Source organism: Lampetra planeri, chromosome 37 (assembly GCF_965212315.1).
Source record: "Lampetra planeri chromosome 37, kcLamPlan1.2.h2, whole genome shotgun sequence".
Taxonomy (NCBI): Eukaryota; Metazoa; Chordata; class Hyperoartia; order Petromyzontiformes; family Petromyzontidae; genus Lampetra; species Lampetra planeri.
This window is the reverse complement of record NC_136143.1, coordinates 10,248,639-10,270,757: the sequence shown is the minus strand read 5'-3', so window position 1 is coordinate 10,270,757 and position 22,119 is coordinate 10,248,639. Positions and strand designations below refer to the sequence as shown.

Sequence of the window (22,119 nt, the reverse complement as noted above, 5' to 3'; positions counted from 1 at the left end):
TTTCCTGGTAGGATGGGGGTGGTTTAGTTGTATTTGTTTGTGTTTGGGCGACTAGTTTACTTTTCTTGTACTTTGCACTACTCTCGTGTTTGTACTGTTTGTTGTAACGTTATTACATCTGTTAAAGAGCTTTATAGCTCATCAGATTCCTCCCGAAGTATAAATACTGATTCTGATATATCCTCCATATTTATTTCAGTTATCACCACCTACATGGCACGGATACATTTCTAAATCACCCACCACCTACCCACCGCCGCCTCTGTCTACCCAAGTTCTGAGAACGCACAAATCTTGCCGCTAGACTGAGCAAAGAATGGCTGGGGGTGGGGAGAGTTACATTTTTTCTTCTGATCTCACGAGATTGCACAAGTGAAAAATATCTCGGCAGACTTGATTGACCAAGTCCAAAGGCCACATTCACTTGTTTGTCGAGTTATTACGTGTCCCACTGGGTTGTGTGCTTATTGTGCAACGTGTAACGAATTTGTGTTCATTTTCGCGTTATGCTTATGCAGTGTGCATCGAAAACCGCTGTGCGCCGTGTGACGTTCACTCTCCATGGCATTGGGCGTGGCGCTTGTGAGCTTGTGAGCTCGGTGCAGGTTGGTGAAGTGAGGAGCCCAGGCAGGACTGGTCCACGATGCCACGCGCCACCGATGCTAGCCAACAGTTAGAACAATCAAACTCCGGTACACCGGACTCAAAGCGCGGTGCGCCCACCGCTTGCGACGGGTCAAGTATTGTTTATTGTGCTTGTACGGTCAGGTGTATAGGACAGCAATACTCCGGTCTGCGTCAGGGATGCGTTCCTGAAAGGTGCGACGACGAATAGGGAAACGACGTCAACCAAAGAAGCGATTTACCGAGGACGGTGGTGGTGGGGGAGGCTTAAGGTGACGGATAACGAGGGCGGCCGGCAGGGCGGCCGGCGATGCTGCCAGCGACGTGAGCGTGTGGGGTCGAGGCGACGCTAATCGGGTAGCGGTGTTAGTAATAAAGCGACGACGTATCTGTGTATTAACGACGTAAAGGAGACGTAAATCGGGGTATTACTGCACGTAAACATGTTCATATCGTGTATTGTAAATTATCGCGAGCTGCCTTAGTGTGTTCGTTATGTATTTTTAAAATAAAGTGCTATCCAGTAAACCTGATTGAATCCTAAGATTTCTGGAGTTTCTTCAGGAGAGGGCTGCATTTGCATGGTTTGGACAATTTCAATAATGAGTGAAGAAAAAGTGTGAGAAAATCAGAGTGCCTGGAGAAAACAACGCAATACGAGGGGATAACATCGAATATCTGCACAGACAGATTTTAAAATCTATTTGGTGCACGACCATCTCATGGTGAACCTTGCATCCTGATGAGTTTTGCATATCTGAGTGAAACCAACCCGTTTCTCAAAGACGGTATTCTCTCGTTATTCACGAACTTGCTATCCACAATTTTGGCTATCCGCGAATCGCATCTAGAACTCTACACGACGGCTGCATGGAGAGAGAGATGAGATAAAGTGATGGGAGATAAGGTGATAAGAAAGTGATGAGATAAAGTTAAGAGATATAAAGTAATGAAAAAGTTATGAGAGAGAAAGTGATGATATGATGAGAGAGATAGAGAGATCACTTCTCGAAGCTTTAAAAGATAAAATTTTGTAGCCCAATATCATCATCTCTCGCAAAATGTGCTACTCACCAACACCTCTGGAACATATCCCTCACCAACAACGGGAGAAGATTGCAGTGTCTTTATAAATCCTCGTTCCCAATAACGCAAGGCTCAGTCCAAACCCCATTATTCCACCCGCTAAGATAGACCAGACAATATCTCACCTGCTGATCAATACTTCACAAATTATGAAGAGTGAAGTCCGATTTATATAGATTTTTGGTTTCACTCAATGTAACTGGTATTTCGCATCCATCCCAATGCTGAATTTGACTTGCAAAACGACTCAACTGAGATTACACACGGCAACAGCGGCAACAGCGGTAACAGCGGCAGCAGCATCATCCCGGACTGCAACAACTTTGCAGGCCCCTGTCTGAAAAAGTCTAGAGACTCGTCCGAGGTTTTCCCAGGTAAAAAAACAACCGTGAAGAGATTAATGGGTAAAATGTCGCATCCTACGTTTGTGAGAAGAGGTAACGGATTGTGGACGCCTTCATCCAGCAGTGGATTGACCGGCGCAAAAAAAAAGCTACGACAAGAGTGAAAGTGGATTCTAACTGAGCAATGGGGGAGGGGGGGGGGGGGAAGAGGGGTGGCACTTACGTCTGGCGGCATCCCTGAAAACATGGGGATGAACATTCCACATTCCCAAGGCAGGGTCAGTTTATCCACAAGGAGCGCCCACTCCGGTTTTCCTCTTACATGCGATCCGCGTGAACATTACGAATGCACAGATGCTGCCAACAGAGTCGCTCTACTTGATAGAGGTTTTTTTTGGGGGTTAGATCGCGTAAATATATAAATGTGTCGTTAAACCCGCCACCACCCGACACAGCCAACTAGTAAGGTTTGTCACGTAAACAAAAAATGGCCAATTCGTTACGAGTACAGCAGCACACCGATTGTGTGTTGGAGAGTAAACCCTCTACAACATTTACAATTGGAGTGTTGTGGTGTAATTACAACCAGCATCATCTTTCTCCCGTTTCGTTCTTAAATACGTTTACGTGACACCACCTTACTGATTGGCCGTGTCGGGTGGTGGCGGGTGTAACGACACATTTAAATTCACGCGATCAAATCCAAATAAAATCTCTATTGTGGATAACATTGGTCATGAAAGCCTACGTGTTAAACAATCTCTCTCTCTCTCAAGAGATTGGACCAAACAATTATTTCTGGCCTCTACGAGTGGCAGAACTGTTTATGTGGACGGGCACATTGGCGCAGCACTATTTGCCCTTAAATGGAAGAAAAAATGCGTGGGCATCCTGCCTGTGTGTGTGCGCATCACCGCCATTCCACTACTCGAGCCCACTGCACCACTAACAACATCTTCTGGGCAGAATCTTTTTTGTGTGTGCAGCAGAAGTCCCCAGATAGAATCTCTGGAATGCAGCTACAAAAAGCGAAGCGCGTGCAGGACCAGGCACCTGTGTGCCCTGATAACCACCGCAACTTACCGAACGCAAGACCAGATTGTTCGCTTTTCACCGCACAGCGCCGTAAAATGTACTCGGTGACTGGCTACGAGATTTCACAATTCGATGCTTTTTCTGCGCTCTCCACCGCTGCATCGCCAGGGTACTGCGGTGGCTAGGAGATGTTGACTACCTCGCCTGGTTTCCAGGAGTTCGTAGGTTCAATCCCGACCCTGACACCTGCTGTGTATGTGGAGTTTGCATGTCTCTCTCTCTCTCCCCGTGGTCGCGTGGATTTTTCTGCGGGTCCTCCGGGGTTTCCCCTCCACATTTAGAACCAACATCACCACGCGTTTAAGACTATTTGGCTGCCTAAACTTTCCACGTGATGATGATGATGAGCCACTTCGTTGAGCTATCATTCGTGGCGGCCAGGTCACATCTAAAAAAAAGCTACATAGCTCAATGGGGCCTTACCTGGTAGAAGAAAAATTTTTCATTTTAGTTTTAATTATTTGTTGAGACTTGCCGAGCTACTACCTCCTTTCCCTCCCTCCTCCGTAGGAGGGTCAACTCAAGAGGCTCAGGATGGAATCCAATGGTTCAGGATGGAAACCGATTCTTCGGGATGGAAACCGACTCTTCGGGATGGAAACCGATTCTTCGAGTTGAATCAAGCTCAAAAGGGCTACACGTGATCAAATAAAAAGATGAACCCAATTCTGTCTGAACACATAAACACAAATGTTGAATCCATCAGCGTACTGGCTTCCCAATCACGTAAAATATTATTTGGGTCTTTCGGTAAATTCACGTAGATAGGTTAAAAAAAAATAACAAAAAAGATAAAAAAAAAACTAGGACGTTTCAATCGCAACACAAGCGGTTGTCATCAGGAAAAGGGGGGTTAGCTTCTCACCCCCTTTTCCTGATGACGAATGCTTGTGTTGCGATCGAAACGTCGTAGTTTTTTGTTATTTTCTTTTAACCTATCTACGTGAATTTACCGAAAGGCCCAAATAATATTTTACGTGATTGTAGGAATCAACAAAAACCCCCAAATGCGTATAAATATTTTTAAAGTGTAAGTTTGTGGAAGTTGTATGCATCACAGCAGCCCACTGCAGTGGTACGTGAGAGGGTTTAGACCTGAGCGTTTAAATGCTTCTGATTGGCAGAAACAAATCACACGGGGCCACTGGGCGGTGTGGGCGACCACTATTTTGAACAAGCAGCGACGACAGTTAAATCTGTTGCTATTAAACTAGAGCGTGATTAATTGTATTCTGGATGACATCCGTCAATTACTCGGAGCTTTAAAATGTTCAGAGTACTAATCTCGTCCTTTTAAGCAGCGTTCGTACGCTCAAACGAGTTTCCATGTTACCTGAAAATATCCCCCGTTGTGCATCGCAAGTAGTGGAAACTCTCATGGTGCCATTAAATTATTAGCAAACCAAAATCCACAAAGGGTGCTGGCATATACGTTTAATCTTCGCCCTTTGCAGAAAGTGAGGTTAGAGGAAAACGCGGTTGGTTTCATGAAAGCAATAATGCATTGGGCAATACTGACATTTGTGTAAAGAGAAAAAAAAAAAATCGCTGCAAAAGTTTTTCTTTTAAATTAAATAACTTTGGGGTTTTTTTTTCTCCCTCCCACTTTTAGGGTTCGGGTTAATGAGGAACGTGTTAGCCGCCAAACACGGTGCTGCCAAATACTTCCTTCGTAAAAGAAACGACGGTGTTTTATCTAACGGCGCGAAACGTGGTTATACTTCCTAAAAGTAACACACGGCAGTCCTCGTTCAATGCGGTTGACGTGTCCCCCTGAAAAGTGCCGCGTTTGGCGAAAACGAGCCGGGCGAAAACAATTTGCCCGGAAGAAATAACGCAATGGTGCAGTTGTGGCGAGATACGGTGAACGCACGTGCGGTAACAAATCGAGATGAGGGCAAGTCGCCGGGTACCATATCATTACCTACGTGCACCCTGAAGCTCCCGTACCGCTCGGCCTAGCAAGTCACGAAAGTAGTTCGTCGTCGACCGCTCAGGAGCGGCGTTGTATAACGACGCGCGTTCCGCGCAGTGCAATAAAAAGTGTTCCCTTCGGAAAAAAAGAACCGTGTTGGAGCAAAAACACCATGCGCGGAGACGCATTAAGCGAGGACTTACCGTACTCTTACCCCAACACTCACCCATTGCAGCTGCGCCTATTGCGATGTTCAAAGTTGCGCAGTTACACAGCAGGCCCTGGTACTTTGCCGACCCCCCCCCCCCCCCCCGTATGTTGTAGTAGTGCAGTGTGCCAGTCCTCTACGGCGCTGTGGTAGTGCGGTGTGCCAGTCCTCTACGGCTGTTGCCAAATCGTTCTCCTGGGACGCAAACCGCTTATCATGTCGTTGTCGTCGGGGGAAAGGGGCCTACGTGACAAAAACTTCAAAGTTGTGCCGTTCTGCGCTGCAACGTCTATGCTCCCCGCCTTCAATCCGCAATGACCAGCAGGGTGAAATGTGGTTAAATCTACGGATGTGGAAGAGTCGGCCCTTCCAATGCCTGGAAATGGAGATTGGGATCTAACTTATGTTGGTGGAAGGCCATTTCCAATATCTAGCATCAGTCTCCACACAATACTTTTGTGCATTTTGCCATTTTTTTTACACCAAAAACATCTTATTACCAACACAACAATCAGTCTGGAAAATAGTTTATGTTCAAGGTAGTGCTGCGGACAAACTTATCAAGCTTTTGTTATTTGTGTGCGTCCATCACTGGTAACGTCACAAAATAGTTTGTTCAAATGGGACATTGATGCATTGGCACTGGATACATTTTTTACTGCATTTTTTACTCATTCTAATAAAATGAAAAGAACTTAAAATGTAAACAATTTTCTAAATCATCTGCACAAATGCACGACACAAAGCGGGTGATACTTAGTAGGCATTTGCAATTTGAGCTAGCTCCGATCAAACAAATCAAGTGGGTTGGATAAGTAAAGAGTGTGCCCGTCAATCGACGTCTCAAAACACATTAACAAAAGTTTTGCAGGCATTCGAGATATAATTGAAATATTAAAAGAGGTGAAAGAGTTGGGCAGACATTTCGTGTGGCCAGAGTCATGCAGAGATAAGGAAGGGGGGACAGAGTGGCTCAGAGTGAGTCCTGGGGGCAAACCCTTCTGTGCTTGGAATGTCAACTTTCACAATTAGACGAGTTCACCGGAAAAGCCAAAATGGCAGTACGGCATTTTCTGCGTTACAGACACCCCCACCACCTCCTCCTCCACAACCGTGCCTCACCACAAGCTCAATGTGCCACTGGAAGGACACAATGCAAACGCGTGTACAAAGCGCACAGCCCAAGGTGGCGGACTTCGTGGGGGCAAGGCAATCAACGGTTAATAAGATTCGCAGCGTACCATGCAGGCTGCAAGAGGCGCATGGGGCGTGCGGCCGAGAGGCTAGGAGAGGCATGCGCGGCCCGACTATATACGTACCAAAAACAACGACTCTGGGACTGAGCGGGGAGTAAACCTCTGACTTCTCACCTAAAGAAATCCCCAGGCAAAAGACAGCAATGAATCACACAACAACCGCAACACCGTTGGGTATGCAACACTTTGTAAACCGGCGGTCGCGTCGGGAGGCCGTGCTGCTGGGGGCGCGGCGGTGGGGCCGACGGCAGGGCTGCGCGTGCCGAGCGTGCATTTTTCTCTCGCCCTCTCTCTTTACGTCAAACCGCATCGGAGGCTGCCATCGGAGGCTGCCAACGGTCCCCGCAAATCAACCAAACGCTGCCCGTCCCTCTCCCCCATCACGGCCGGCGCGTGGCCGCGCCTTTTGGCACTTCCCAAAGGACGGTGGTGGGGGGTGGGGCGATCACCGCTTCAAAGTGAAATGGCTATTCCATTACGGTGAGCGTGTACGTGCACGCGTGTGCGAATTCGGTGAAACCTCAATACTATGCCCTTCAGAGGACCAGACTAAAATTTAACATGAGAGAGCACGTACATGTTGGAACAGGAAATGTTATCTTCTTCCAACAATAAGCATGCATTTCATGCTGTGTGTTTCCATTATTCTGTTTCTCTCTCACCGTATATACGAAGCTGGGCATCTCTCTGCACGCTCTCTCACTCCATACCTCTCTCGTGCTGCATTTCTCCATGTCCTTCACTCTATCCATCTCCTGGCTTCTCCCCCACCGCACAATTCCCGTGCCTTTCCTGCCGCCACCCTCATGTCACTACGTGCATCATCTGCCTTTTGCTCCACGCATATTCACGCAACATAATTCTTCACCTCTCACTCTACACACCTCCTCCTCCACAAATGTCCACTCTGCATCTCCACTTCTCCCCATATTGTCCTCACCCGTCCCACTACGCACACCACATCTCCGTACTACATGTGTGTATGTTCAACTTCTTTCACTCCGTACATTAGCAAACCGTGTTAATCGGAGGTCCGGGTGAATGACAACAAACTAAACACAGACAGCAGTTCTCAAAAAAATAGTTTCAATCTACTTTTAAAAGTCATAGCTCCAGTGGCTTCCTAATATAGGAAGGAAGAGCGTTCCAGGCGGCCGTAGAAGCGCATCTGAAAGCGCGCGATGCAGTTCTGTGTCTCTGCTTCTCCCCACGCTGTCCCCAGTTCTTCCGCTCGACACATCCTCCTCACCGTGCCCGTCTCCACCTCGCTCACGCCCTACATCTCCCATCCCTCATGCCACACGTCCCACAGAATCTTCTCCCACCTCCGCACAACCGCCCCACGCTGCGTCTGTCTCCCACTCCTCTCCGTGTGGCCAAGCACTCAGAGGCTTATGCTCCGCTCAGTCCCCGATGAGGCGTGGCAACTACGCAGCGGTCTTTCAGCGCTTGTAAGGAGACTCGATTCCCATACGTGTCGCCACCACTCTCGGCAATTCTCTACAAAAACAAGACGTTAACCGCGTCTCCAAAAAAAGCACGTTAGATCTTAAACACACATTTCACATACACGCACATACACGCACACACACACACGCGCACACATGCACGCACACGTGTATCGTGGTGTCACCTCTTATGGAGAGCGGTTAGCGTGCTTCGCTATGAACCCGGTGACCCGGGTTCAATTCCCGCTCACAGCAAACATCAGTGGGCATTATCTGAACCGGCCCTGGGACTCCCCTAGGTCGATTCAGCCTCAAATGAGTACCTGGTTCGCTGTGTAAAAACATCGGAACTGGGGAGACAAAGGAGGCCGGGCACTGTGCTGGCTGCCCACCCCCTCGTGTGCCGTGCCGGCCTTCGTAGGTGCTGCTCGCTAACAGCACTTGCCCCAACAGTCTGCTAAGGCTATACGGGGGATCTTTGTCTCTGCTGTCACCTCACCACTGGTACAGTCCAACTCGAATCAGGAGGAAGGACTGAGTCAAGCCTGCAGAGTGATTTTAACTCACTTCCTTTCAATTGTGAGCCGAGCACAATAGCCATTCAAAATACTCCATAAGATGGAATTGGCCAAACATACCAATGGAATACCCTCGTGGAAAAATGGGTTTTGAGGCTCAGAGAGGCTCTCCTGGAATGAATGGGTCACAATAGGCTGTGTAGATGAAGTTGTGTGGCAAAACTAGTGCGTAGACTGCACAAGATAAACCACATTTAATATAACAGTGTTATGGGGCATCCGATGCTGTCTAGAATAACAGTCCATTTTCATTTATATAAATTAAAAAGTGCCAGTCTATTTTGTGGAGAATGCAATTAAAACAAACGTGCGCTTGAACTGGAAAAATGGGGAAAACAACATTGACTTTTAAATACCAAATCCAGAAACTAGAACCAACGCTGCAACACACAAACAGTTGTAAACAGTGTGACTCAACCCAAGCTCGTTATCCTGCTGATAACACAAATGCCACGGCGCCACGACGTCCACTTCTGGATGAAGGCTTCCGCCCAACGCCGTCACCATCACCCACCGTCACGTGACGGCAACGATCCATGTGAGCACCGCTGTGCACGAGCTTAGTTTAACTGCGCGGTGGATATCCCTCTCAGGCGTGAGTCACGACTGCCGCTAAGTCACGACCGTCGTTAGTTCTCGACCATCGTTAGATCTCGACCGCTGGGCATCATCCATTCCAGGGGGAGTGCCCTGCCCAAGTTCACCCGCTAGTCTGCGTAGTCGATATGGTGTCTCTATAACTTTCTTACGTTCTGTAATCCACATGTTCCTCTATCGTGGTTCTCATTGTAATTTCCAAGCATTTAACTCTCCATCATAATTTACTTATCAAGCGAAAAGTACACCGATTCTCATCTCCATCGGTAGCCCTGAACCAGCGGTGGAAATTACACATTCCTATGCCGAGTTCTAGTCTTCCCACAGGATTACCACTGTGGGCTTCCTGCAAAGCGTGACTCATTGTATCCACCCCAGATGGATAAAAAGCCGAGTTGATGCCCAAGAAGAATCGGAAGTCACAACTTTTCTCTTGCAAGGTGAGCCCTCTTGCCAAAAGCACTACTTGACTGGATTTGCCGAGCTGGAGCAAGAGTATGGCACACTCTGTTCCTCACTAAATTAAAAGGTTACACACACACACCCGACAACAAGTCGTGCTTGCTACAGACCTCAGGGCACCTGAAGTGGAGGTGGATATTCTATGGCTGTGCTGCGGCTACGACCGAGTGTTTGCCGTTGATTTAGACGGGCGAGTTTCAATGCCTTTACAAGACGCCATTCGGGCATTTCGTAGCTGTAAAGCCACGCGTTAGGGTTCAAAGAGCGAAGCACTCTTTGGCGTCACTCTGCAGCGGCCACCTGCCGCACGACATGCTATTTTGCCGATGCCTGTACTTGGAAAAAAATGACAACGAGCAAATCCCCTAAAGGGTACCCGTTGGTCAACTGTTAAAACAACTTGGCTTCTCATCTAATTCTCTACAGCCACAAATGGAAACGGACACATCAAAGGGTTGGGGGGCCTCTAATGAAGCAGCTCGGTACACAAAGCATCTGGCCTTTGCAAAACAAGACGCACGCGGAGAATTTGAGGAATTATCACAGCGGCGTATGGGGGCGCGCAACGTGGAGGTTTGTGAAGAGAGCGTGTCTGTCGGAAAAGCAACGCAAGATGCAATTGGGAAGAGGACGTTGCAGAGAGGTGGGGAAAGCGTTTCAGGATGGAGGAGGCCAGGCGACCGAGCTGAGGATGGGGTAGCACCCAGAGGCCAGAGGACACAAAAGGGGAAAATCTAACGCCAGATGGTTGGGTCGATTGGACGATCAGTGCGGCCTTCAGAGGTCCGGTATGGACGACGGGAACAGCTGCGGGATCTATCAGACGGAAGGAAGCAATGGTTTCATGTCATGGCATCGGCTCCACTGGCATCAGCTGCACTGGCCATGGGTGACCTTAACGGCACACACATTCACGTCACGGCGTTTTTGCTTTACACAACACGGACAGGACGGTTACATTTGACGAAAGTAAAACTTTCTTAAACGTGTTTAACCGCATACTTGAAACATCCCGCCACACTTGATGCCTAAATTATTTGGCCAAATGGTCGTAACATGTGTGTTGAGCGTGACAAGTGTGCACACGTTAATGCAAGTGTGCATGGAAATCATTACTCAGAGGCCACTCCAAAACGCCACACACCCCCGCCCCCACACACTCACTCTATAACCGGTGCTGTACCAACAGCATTGACGCAACCTGGCCAACCATATCCTGTGCATTCACAATTCTACCATCCCCAACCTCTGTGCTATCTGAAGGAGAGTTGGATGAGAGTCGACGAGGCTAGGGCAGATATTTCACTTGTCGGTACCACCCGGGGTGCCGTAACTTTAGTGGTTCCAGTTTCTTTCATGTGGCCAATAACTGTGAATTATGTGATAATTAGGAATGATTATGGTTACCAAGTAATTCACTCGTACTGGCCGCATTAAAAAATATGTCACTGAAGTTACGCTATCCTTAGATGGTAACAATTTGTCTGCGTCCATGCCACCGTCCACGGGTCACTTATTATTCTGTAACTACGAGCAATTCCCGCGAGGGTCACAGAACGTGAAGCTTTCTCCGCCCACGTCTCATAAGGCTCACTGTCTTGTTTCTGCCGGAGCGTCTTAAAGAAGGTCGACGATACCAAGAAAACAGAGCCGCTCAAGTCCTTTCGCTTGTTTCGCGCCCCTGGACATCTGACCCAGTGGTTCAGCAGGACACCCGCCTCTAGACGGGCATGCACGTTCCGCTTCGCCAGAGGCGAGGGACACGCCGAAGTGGCCCCAGCGCCAGCACGACGCAGCCGCTCCGACGCACAAGCGTGAGCAGTGCTGACGACGCACAGCAGAGCGGCCAGGCCTCCCCATACACCCCCCCCCCCCCCCCCGAGTCCAAAAGGGGGCGATAATTCTGGATGTTCACAACAACAGACGCATGGGTAAGTAGCGTCGTGGAACAAGATTACCGGTTGGACGTGCAAGGGCTACCTCCCTTCAGCAGATTTCGACCATTGCCACCATCCGAGGATCCAGAGAACTCTCTCAGGCTCTCACCCAGGAAGTCTCACGGCTGCTCGACATTCAGGCCATACAATCAGTGCCACCAGTTCATCAACAAAGTCAGGGGCTCTACACCAGATGTTCCATAGTTAGGGGCTCTACACCAGATGTTCCGTAGTAAGGAAACATTCTTGGGGCGTGAGGGCAAAAGACCTAAGGAAACTCAACATTTTCCTCAAGGTGGAACATCTCAAGTCCCAAAACGGAGCCACTTGGCTCTATCAGGAGCTCCCTGCAACAAAGAGACTGGATTACATTGGTAGATCTTCAAGATGCTTACCTCCACATGCCGATGCATCCTCGCCGATTTATACGCCCGAGGGAGGGGCGCTGTGGCCCCAAAGGTTTTCTCAAACATTCAGGTGGCTTTCGTGGCAGCAATCAGGAAACTGGGTAACCACATGTATCCCGATCTCGGCACCCTTCTGACCAGGTCCTCTTCACGTCCCAAGTTACGGCAGGGGCGTTTGAGGGTCCATTCCATCAGAGCGGTGGTTATGTGGTGGTGGTGGTGGGCCAGAGAATCCAACAATTGCAGGGTGGCAACTTGGAAGTCGCCACATACATTTGCAAAGCTCCACATAGGCTGGACACCGGTTTCGGTCTGCTGCCATTTGAGGAGTGGCCCTACCTCCCCAGATTACCAGCTTTGGTGCTATTTGCTAATTGTTAAGCTCATCTGAGTAACCAGTGGACAACGGCATGGACTTGAAAACAAAATTCAAGTCCATGCCTCCATCTACTGGTCTCATCGCCATCCATCCCCTGGTTAGGCTAATCCTCTAACCATCGGGAGAGTTGTGTCAGAACACATCACCTGTTGATGATCAGGAGTCACGCGTTGGTTCTGTTCGTGTCCTTAAATCAATTGTCAGTGTTCGCGACACTTAACGCTTCCGGGAGTCTTCACTGCTCCGTTGCAGTGTCAAGACTTTTCTCTTTCGCCTGCTCTTCTCTACGTCTTTTTCCTCATGTGACAATCATTGCGTTTTCCTCTACCTTAAAAATTGGCTGATAAGTGGGGTAGTGGACTGGGTAAGTAAGGTGGCAGGGACGGGCATTATGGTGCCTTCCCAAACATTATCTCTGCATCACAGTGAACCCTAACGGCGGCGTTAACTAGATAAACAAGTTTTTACCGAGGTACAAACACTATCTTCTGTTCCGGCCTCGGGGCTATGACACGAAGATATCACTCTTGATTCTCGGGGATGGGGAAAAAACACTTCATTATTATCACAACTTAACCCCGTGTGGAATGTGAAAGTTCAGCGAAGTATAAAAACTCAGCAATGCCATATTTTGGCCATAAACACGTGTAGATCAAAACGGCTTACATTTTCAAAAGAGAAATTGCCGGCATGCATATGTGAATGCATTTCTGATACACGTGTAAATTTTTAAACATAAACAAGTATTGTCCGGGGTACGGGAAATTCCACGAGTACGTAAGAATTTTTTTATTACGACTCTGCTTCCTCATATGTTTGTTTACACTTCCCATAATTTACGAGCTCACAAACTATGCAAAGATAAAATAACGTTGCTTTAAACACACCCTAAAATGGAATACCAACGATGAAATCACATTTACTCCTCAAAGAATGAGAACATTGCAAAGTTCTTTGTTAAAATGGGGAAATGTTTTATAAAATAAGTAAAAAGCGTTTCCCGCTCAATTTTATTTGTCGGATTGCCAATATCCGTTGACAGCCGAAAGCCAGTGGTGGGAATTCTGCACTCTTATGGCAGAGGCCAAAATAATTAATTCAGAACCCTATGACAAATTTAAGTAATTCCACATTTCTTAAAAGTATATTGTTTGCATGTTCTTAAATTGTTGAAAGTATCATCTGGGTTCTTGACCATCTGCAGACGTTAAGTGTTGCCCCTCTCGCATGCGTGGGTTTTATCTGGGCCCTCTGGGTTCCTCTCGGATGCAAAACTCTCTCTTGGGAAACAACCAAAACATCCCACTTGCAGGATCCTCCTGAATCACCCCTCTTGAGATTCAGCTAATGTATAATGTAGAAAAAGATCTACATTTATTAGCAATACAGTCTTTCTCAGAATTGCACCATTTGTCAAATTGGTGCAAAACAACCACTGGGCCCGATATGTTCATCCACAGCGAGGCAATTTATCACCGAGGGGAATAAACACAGCATGCGTTGATTCCCCATCGTCACAATGTTTCAATCGATGCCCTTAACAATCACCGCGTTCAATAAACTACAACGTAATTAGGAGAACCTGTTGGTGGCGTGTTATTGATATTGATTACGTGCCGAGCCGTAGGAATATGAGAGCGGTCGAATTCACCCCACCCGCCCTCTCTCCTCCTCGGTAGACGTGGCCTACATGTGGTCGCATTCCCACGCGTCATCAAGCCACACAAGTGCAGCCCATTATAACAAACTCAAAAGGCAGCGTCGAAGGCGGACAGTGAGCTGATAAGTGTGAACAGTGGCAAACGTGACACGACTGGCTGAACGCGCCGCGTGGGGACCCACTACGCCAGGGGAAAAGTGTATTCGTTCATAAACTAAACTTTGTATTTTGCTAGGTGAGGCCCACTGAGTTACATAGCTGTTTTTCAGAAGTGACCTGGCAATCACATAAGATGACTCAAGTAAGCGGCTTATTGCATGGAAATTTATAGCAGCCAAAAACTCTAAACGCATGTTGATTCGAGGGAAAAATGTGAAGGGAAAAACGGAGAGCCCAGAGAAAAATCCACGTGACCACGGGGAGAGAGACACTGCAAACTCCAAATATACAGCAGCAGGCGTCAGGGTCGGGATCGAACCCACGACCTCCTGTATACCAGGCGAGGTAGTTAAATCTCACCACTGCAACACCCAGGCCTATGAGCAAAATCACCTGGAATGTGCCCGATTTTCATCAGATCTCAGAAGCTTTGCAAGAATTTGAAGTCTGGGCAGTGTCTGGATGAGGGACCACCATGCACAACGGGTTGTTATCAGCTGTTGCGGGAGCTATGTGATGGGCAGCAGATGCCAGTGCAGCTAAATCCATTGTTGGGCTGTACTTACACGCTGCTACTGCATCTATGCTACCCGCCTTCACCAATCCACACTGGCGGGCATGGTAAGGGATGGTCGAATCATGAATACGACGACCCTTACGGCATACGAAGGCTCCCCATCGAGCAGTGGACTGACTAAAGGGCTGCGCTTGAAAATGTCTTCGCGCGATAACTTTACTTTTTTACATATACACGCAACAGTCTCCCACAAGAGCTGTGCGATTGGCTTCGTTAGTAAGGATTTGTGCGCAATTCGTCTTCACCTCTGCTTTCCAGCGAGGGGTTTGCTTGTATTGAATCAATGCCGCTGATAAGATCCACTCCCAGAAGGCCATATATTGCATAAGGAGAGACAAATATGGGAAGGAGGCATTATTTATTTGTTATTAACATTCCCCGCGAGGTACGATGATAATTTTGCGTTGCGCATTATCATGAAGTTTTGGGTAAAACGGGGACCCATTGATTACGTAAAGGGGATATGTCGATAAACATCGGGCACTTCGCCAGTATTCGTTCAGATAAGCCCGACTCTGCTGACGACAGTTGCATTTCAAAACCGTTCCAGAGTTTGCTCGCAACAAACCAATGCTGCTGCTAAGATGCACTCCCGGAAGGTAAGGAAAAAAAGTGTTATATTTCGTTATTAACATTCTCCATAACGATGCTTCACGATTACGTTCTTTTATGTTTTTCAATCGTTGCCAAAATGTACAAGTCTTGTTTTGAGTGCGGGTTGGAGAGATAGGAAAGGCTGCCACACATCCTGTCACACACACACAGAAAAAAACGAACTCTTGAGCACAATTCCCCAGGCAGCCAGCCACTCCTCTTCCTGCACAGTCCACTGATATGCGTCACAGTGGCCCAACCAAAGTAAGCTGCCCAAACACTCCCTTCCCTTCCCGTAATAAACACGAACTGTAAGTCAGTGGGGCTGGGTGGGGGGGGATTGTGGAGTGGGGGGGGCAGGGGCACTTTACAACTCAAAGAGTAAAATAAACATGTGTACCCGTAATTGTACGGCATGTATGGTTCTCAGGCACGTTGAATATTTCACGGCTGGCGGGTGTGAAATTGTATCCACATGAGCACGCCGCCGGCCACCGCCGCGTGCGCCGGTGTAAAGGGGGAGTGCGGTCACGGAGAGAATTCTGGGCGAATCAATACTATGGGCAAGATCTCCGATGAGCGTGGTTGGCTACGTACGGTGCGACAGAAGTTTAACATACATATGCTCCACACAAGAGCAATGAAAGGTTGCTTGGTTTTGGGGCTCAGAGGGCAAGAGCAGTTGGTGGCACCTAAACTCAATGAGCATATTCTTGGTTCTTTCGGTAAAGTCACATAGAAGGGAAACAATAAAATAATAAAAATATAAACCAATAAAATTATCACGACGTTTCGATTGCAACACAAGCAATCATCATCAGGTGTGAAAAGCACAGCAAGAAAATGTTCTTATTTTATTGTTTAACTTCTACGTGACTTTACCGAAAGAACCAAGGATATGAATCCCTGAAGTCACGAAAGCTTTAAATCAAAATTCAATGAGCATACTTCACTACGCCGGTCAGTGCGGGGTTGGCAAAGGCATTAATATAATGAATGTCCTTTTCGCCGATTCGTTGTCATTGTTATGCATTGCAGTACTTGTATTGCACGTGTTCTCTTCTCCTCGCGATTCCATTCATCGGGACTTCAATTTCTCCTTTGTCAGGAGATGTGCATCAAAGTGGGCTCTTAAAATTCTCAAAGGTATCCACTGAAATGGATACAAAGGAGAGGACCTCTGCGGCTTAACCTTGTCCGAGTCTACCTTTCCACACCCTCGCTCGCTCACTCACACAAGGCACAGCACCGAGTCCACCTTTCCACATCCTCGCTCGCTCACCCACACAAGGCACAGCACCGAGTCCACCTGTCCACACCCTCGCTCGCTCACCCACACAAGGCACAGCACCGAGTCCACCTTTCCACACCCTCGCTCGCTCACCCACACAAGGCACAGCACCGAGGCTTCGACAAATCTAGGCCGCCACTGCAATCTTCCCGGCGCGGAAGTTGCAACAACAATTGGCAAGTTTCTTAAATCACACGACCATCTCTCTTTCAGCAAAGCAAGTTATGCATTGATCTTACCAGACAAGTCAACTGGCAGCGTTTCCGTGTGGTGGGGTAAAACGTCTGGCTAACAGCACCTCTTCCAAGGAGGTCGTGGGTTCGATCCCGACCCCGAGGCCTGCTGTATATTTGGAGTTTGCGTGTCTCTCTCTCCGTGATAGTGTTTGTCTGCTATGCATTTCCACGTGATTAGCCACTTCGCTGAGCTGTTATTTGTGGCCAGGTCGCTTCTGAAAAAGAGCTACGTAACTCAGTAGGCCTTACACCTGGTACCATAAAAACTTGTTCTCGTATAGTCTGGCCAGTGTGTAAAAGTAGGTCACGATACCCTCTTTCAAGGAGGCTTCTCGAGAACTACGTCTGGTGCAGTGGCCGCAACCTTTTTCCGATACACGGAGTCTTTCTCAAGAGGTTTTCATTGCAGCTTAAACTTTGCCCGGACGTACGTGCCTGACCGCACCCTCCCCCCCCTCAGCAATTACAATTTCTGTCCTTGGCAACAACTTTGCAAGCGCGACAAAAAAAACCACAGAACTTCAACCAGACTTCCCTTTTTGACAAAAAGGGCCTAGGAACCGCTAAGTGCTTGGCAAGGAATTGGCATGCGAGAGGGTTTACACCTCCAGATGCAGAGGTTAAAGTGAGGTCAAGTCGTTTTTAAATGCTGAGGTGAGCTTTAAGTTTACACGTGCTCTCATTTGAGGTATTCACACGGTGAGAAGTAAATATTGTAATAGTGCCTTGTGTTCTCTGGGCTGGCCATATGAAGTTAACTTATCCGTGTACTGTGTGTACGTAGAACTTCTATCGCACCGTACGCAGCCAACCGTGCTAACCGGAGGTGCGGCGATGGACAACAAACTGAACACAAAAAGCGGCTCTAAGGAAATGAGTTTTCAGTCTCGATTTAAAAGTGCACAGCTCAAGCGCCTTCCTAATATCGGAAGGAAGGGCATTCCAGACGGCCGCAGAAGCGCATCTGAAAGCGAGCGATGCGGTGACCACCGCCTTTGTTCGACGGTTAGCCAAAAGCCGCTGCTCCGAGGATGAGCGAAGTTCGCGTGATGATGGTTTATGCTCCTTGACGAGATCAGCAAGATATTGTGGCTCAATCAGCGAGGTATTGTGGGTAATGTACATAAACTAGCTCAGCAAGCCTGAGCCTGGGACATGCGTGACTGGGTGACCGCACAGGGCTGCGGGAACAGCAGAGGTTGTTCAGTCAAATCCACTGTTTTCACAAAGTTTAGACATTTTTGCCAAAATCTGGAGAAATTGTACAAAACTATCTCATGAGATTTCTCACTTCACAAGTAACAGACACTTTGCGGGAAGTCATCAGTGACATTTCTAATGAGATAAGGGCACTTGCCCCAACCATGGGAATGTGGAATTTCTGCCCTGCGGCTCTGTGCTGTCAGCAGAGATGAGCATCGCCCCACGCTCCATTTCACCGGGAGACTAACAAGGAGAGAAAATTGTTGTTTTGTTTATAATCACCGGCCAAGACGTTTCCATTCTCTAGATTTGGAACACTACACACGGGCTTCATGCTCACAGCTCCTGTAGGCGATGGGGGAAGTCTTACGTTGAACTCAGGGAAGTACAGCTACCGCGTAGGATGTCACGTTTTTTTTGCTGTACAGTTGACATGTTTTTCAGGGTGTTGTTTGGAATGTTCAATGCTTCACTCCAATTGCCGAGAGCTGTTGTGCGGTGGAACCGAGTCGTGAGTTTTTCGGGTTGCACTTGCATCACGTTCCATGTCCAATGAATTAACTTTCTCATTGACTATGCTGAACAACACGTGGCAAACCCGAAAATACATCGGAGAGGCTACGTGCGCCAACATATTTGCAGACGTTTTTACAATGACACCCTTTTCACGTAACATGTCAATTGCTTATTATATATTCCGAGTTGTAATTAACCAGATTTTCTAAATGTTTGAACAATGGTTTTGTTTGTGCAGTAATTGGTGATCAGGCAGGTACCATCACATTGTTCAGAATCAGAATCTTGAGTTAAGACTGGAGGAATCCCATGAGCTATGAAATTATTTTTTTCAGGTTAAATTCACTGGCCGCCCCCTGCCACAGACCTTAACCAAGGCTTCTCAGGGCTGGAGGAAGCTAGGTGCTCTGACACGGCCATTATTACCCCCCCCCACCAATCTCGAGTCACTCACAAGGCAGGAGGACCTGGAAGGTTTCATTCACTCACAAGGCAGGAGGCCCTAGAGGGTTTCTTTCACTCACAAGGCAGGAGGACCTGGAGGGTTTTTCATTCACTCACAAGGCGGGAGGACCTGGAGGGTTTCATTCACTCCCAAGGCAGGAGGAACTAGAGAGTTTCATTCACTCACAAGGCAGGAGGACCTGGAGGGTTTCATTCACTCACAAGCAGAGGTCGCAAACGGGTTTTGATTCCTTACCCGTACCCGGCCGCACTAGGGTCGCAAACGGGTACCCGTACCCGGCCGTACCCATACTCTACCCGTACCCAGCCGGGTACGGGTAGGGTACGGGTATCGGGTACCTGATTGCGACCTCTGGGATGAAGCCATGTTGCAGGCGTGGGTGGGTTGATTCTAGGAACTTGAATTGTGAGAAGAGACAAGACGTTGGGAAATGAGTGACAAACAGTTACTCACCAGTGACTCACGGTCTACCCGTACCCGGCCGCACCAGGGTCGCAAACGGGTACCCGTACCCGGCCGGGTATGGGTAGCCGGGTATCGGGTAGGGTACGGGTATCCGGTTGCGACTTCTGCTCACAAGGCAGGAGGAACTCGAAGGTTTTACTCTCCACATCTGGCAACGCGGTATGGGTCTCCTCTCCCCGCTTCGGCAGCAGTGGGATTGGACGGGGCCACGCCCTGACCACAACTCCCAAAAAGTTCCACCAACCCACAGGACCACTGACACAATCACAGCAGTGACAAGTTCTACCACCCACACCACCACTCACACACAGTCGTGACAAGTTACACCACCCACACCACCACCCACACAATCACAGCAGTGACAACATCCACCACCCACACCACCACTCACACAATCACAGCAGTGACAACATCCACCACCCACACCACCACTCACACAATCACAGTCGTGACAAGTTACACCACCCACACCACCACCCACACAATCACAGCAGTGACAACATCCACCACCCACACCACCACTCACACAATCACAGCAGTGACAACATCCACCACCCACACCACCACTCACACAATCACAGCAGTGACAAGTTCCACCACCCACACCACCACTCACACAATCACAGCAGTGACAAGCACCACCACCCACACCACCACTCACACAATCACAGCAGTGACAACATCCACCACCCACACCACCACTCACACAATCACAGCAGTGACAAGTTCCACCACCCACACCACCACTCACACAATCACAGCAGTGACAACATCCACCACCCACACCACCACTCACACAATCACAGTCGTGACAAGTAACACCACCCACACCACCACCCACACAATCACAGCAGTGACAAGCACCACCACCCACACCACCACTCACACAATCACAGCAGTGACAACATCCACCACCCACACCACCACCCACACAATCACAGCAGTGACAACATCCACCACCCACACCACCACTCACACAATCACAGCAGTGACAACATCCACCACCCACACCACCACTCACACAATCACAGCAGTGACAAGTTCCACCACCCACACCACCACTCACACAATCACAGCAGTGACACCACCCACACCACCACTCACACACAGAAGTGCCACACTCCCCAATACTATAAAATGCTGCACTTACTAACTAATACCTGACTTTTAAATACTTCATATGAGAGTGTTGATCTCCCCAGTAGGTCACTAACAACCCAATACTCTCCAGCGCATAACTGAGGCGCTTAGATTCTGCAAGTTTACAGGAACTCGACCCACCAACATTTCACTACTTCGTACACTCCGGTACCTAAAGCCCAAGTTCCCCTACCCCAGTGATCCAGTACTTTAACTCGCCACACTTTCACGACTCTACCCCCCTTAGGACCTGCCACGCGTTATCCTAACCCCGAGTGACTCCTCCATCAGCTCGAATCCTGTACGCCCCGACGCGAACTCGGTAACTAAACGTGAAGCCAATCGAGAAGCACTCCCGCGAGTGCGGCGATTCCGAGTGCGGTGTCCGTGTGTCCGTGACTTCGTTTAAAGGTGTCCGCGCCTCGTATGGCACGGGGCGCGACTCGCAACACACGACCAAGTGGCAGGGCAACACCCGAACGTGTGCAGGAGAAGAAGAAGCAGCAACTTGGGGAGTGTCACGGCACGGGGCTGGCGGCAAAGGCGGCGCACAGCAAGAGAGATGATGAGAGATGATGGGACTCGATGCAGCGGTGGAAGTCTCCAAAGTGTGAAGGAGGCATGGCAGTGACGGGAGTCGGAATAGTGGAGGGTGGCGGTCATTAGTTCATCGCCGGAGGGAGTCAATACATAGAGAAGAAGTCGAGCAAACAACAAGGGGGGGGGGGGGGGCAAGGCGGCGGTCAGGGTCCAGGGGAGTTTCAGGCAGTCGGGGGGGGGGGGCAGCCAAGGGAGTCGGGCAGGGTAACGGGGTAACGGAGTCCCGGGGTAACGGCGGAGACGTCGAAACGGTGCACGGCGAGGGCGGAGCGAGAGACAACGGGACGAGGGGAGAGTGTGGGGAGAGTGAGGGGAGAGTGGGGAGAGTGAGGGGAGCCGAGAGGCATCGCGGGGGACGACGACGAAGACGCGACTCGCTCGCTCACCTAGGTCGTCCATTGGATACGACGGGGAATGGAGATGTGACAGGCGGGCGGGAGAGCTCCTTGAAGAGAGAGCTTGGTGGTGGTGGTGGTGGCGGCTGCTGCAGGTGGAGTCGTCGTTGTCGTCGCTACGAGCGAGTGGCTCCTCGTTAGTGGCGGGGAGGAGACGAAATCACAGTCGCTGCTGCTGTTGACCGAACCATCACCGCAGCGTCGCCATCTTGGTGGGGGGGGGGGAGAGTCGGGGGGGGGGGGGGAAATCGCGCGCGGAGCGATACACGGCGGCCAACGAGCCCCAGAGGCGGGGGCGCGGCGGAGGGGAAGTAGTGCGCGGGAGGGGAAGTAGTGCGCGGCGCGGGAGGGGCGTGGAGGGGTTGGTGGCGGCGGGGTGAGAAGGGGGTGAAGCGGCCTGCGTGGGCGCGACCGTTACACCGCCCCCACCCCCGCGGGGGCAGCGGCAGCAGCAGCGCAGTGATTGACGGCGCAAACTGAG

General features: G+C 49.3%; 1 protein-coding gene across 1 annotated transcript in view; it reads right to left on the bottom strand.

Moving 5' to 3' along the window:
- LOC144731083 (paxillin-like) overlaps positions 1-21,860 on the bottom strand; it is a 43,400-nt gene extending 21,540 nt beyond the window's left edge. The window contains 2 exon segments of the mRNA XM_078612094.1: positions 6,592-6,642; positions 21,630-21,860. Of these exon segments, the coding sequence (XP_078468220.1) occupies positions 6,592-6,642; positions 21,630-21,642 (64 nt within the window). The 5' untranslated portion in view covers positions 21,643-21,860.
- Positions 21,861-22,119: the final 259 nt, after the last annotated feature.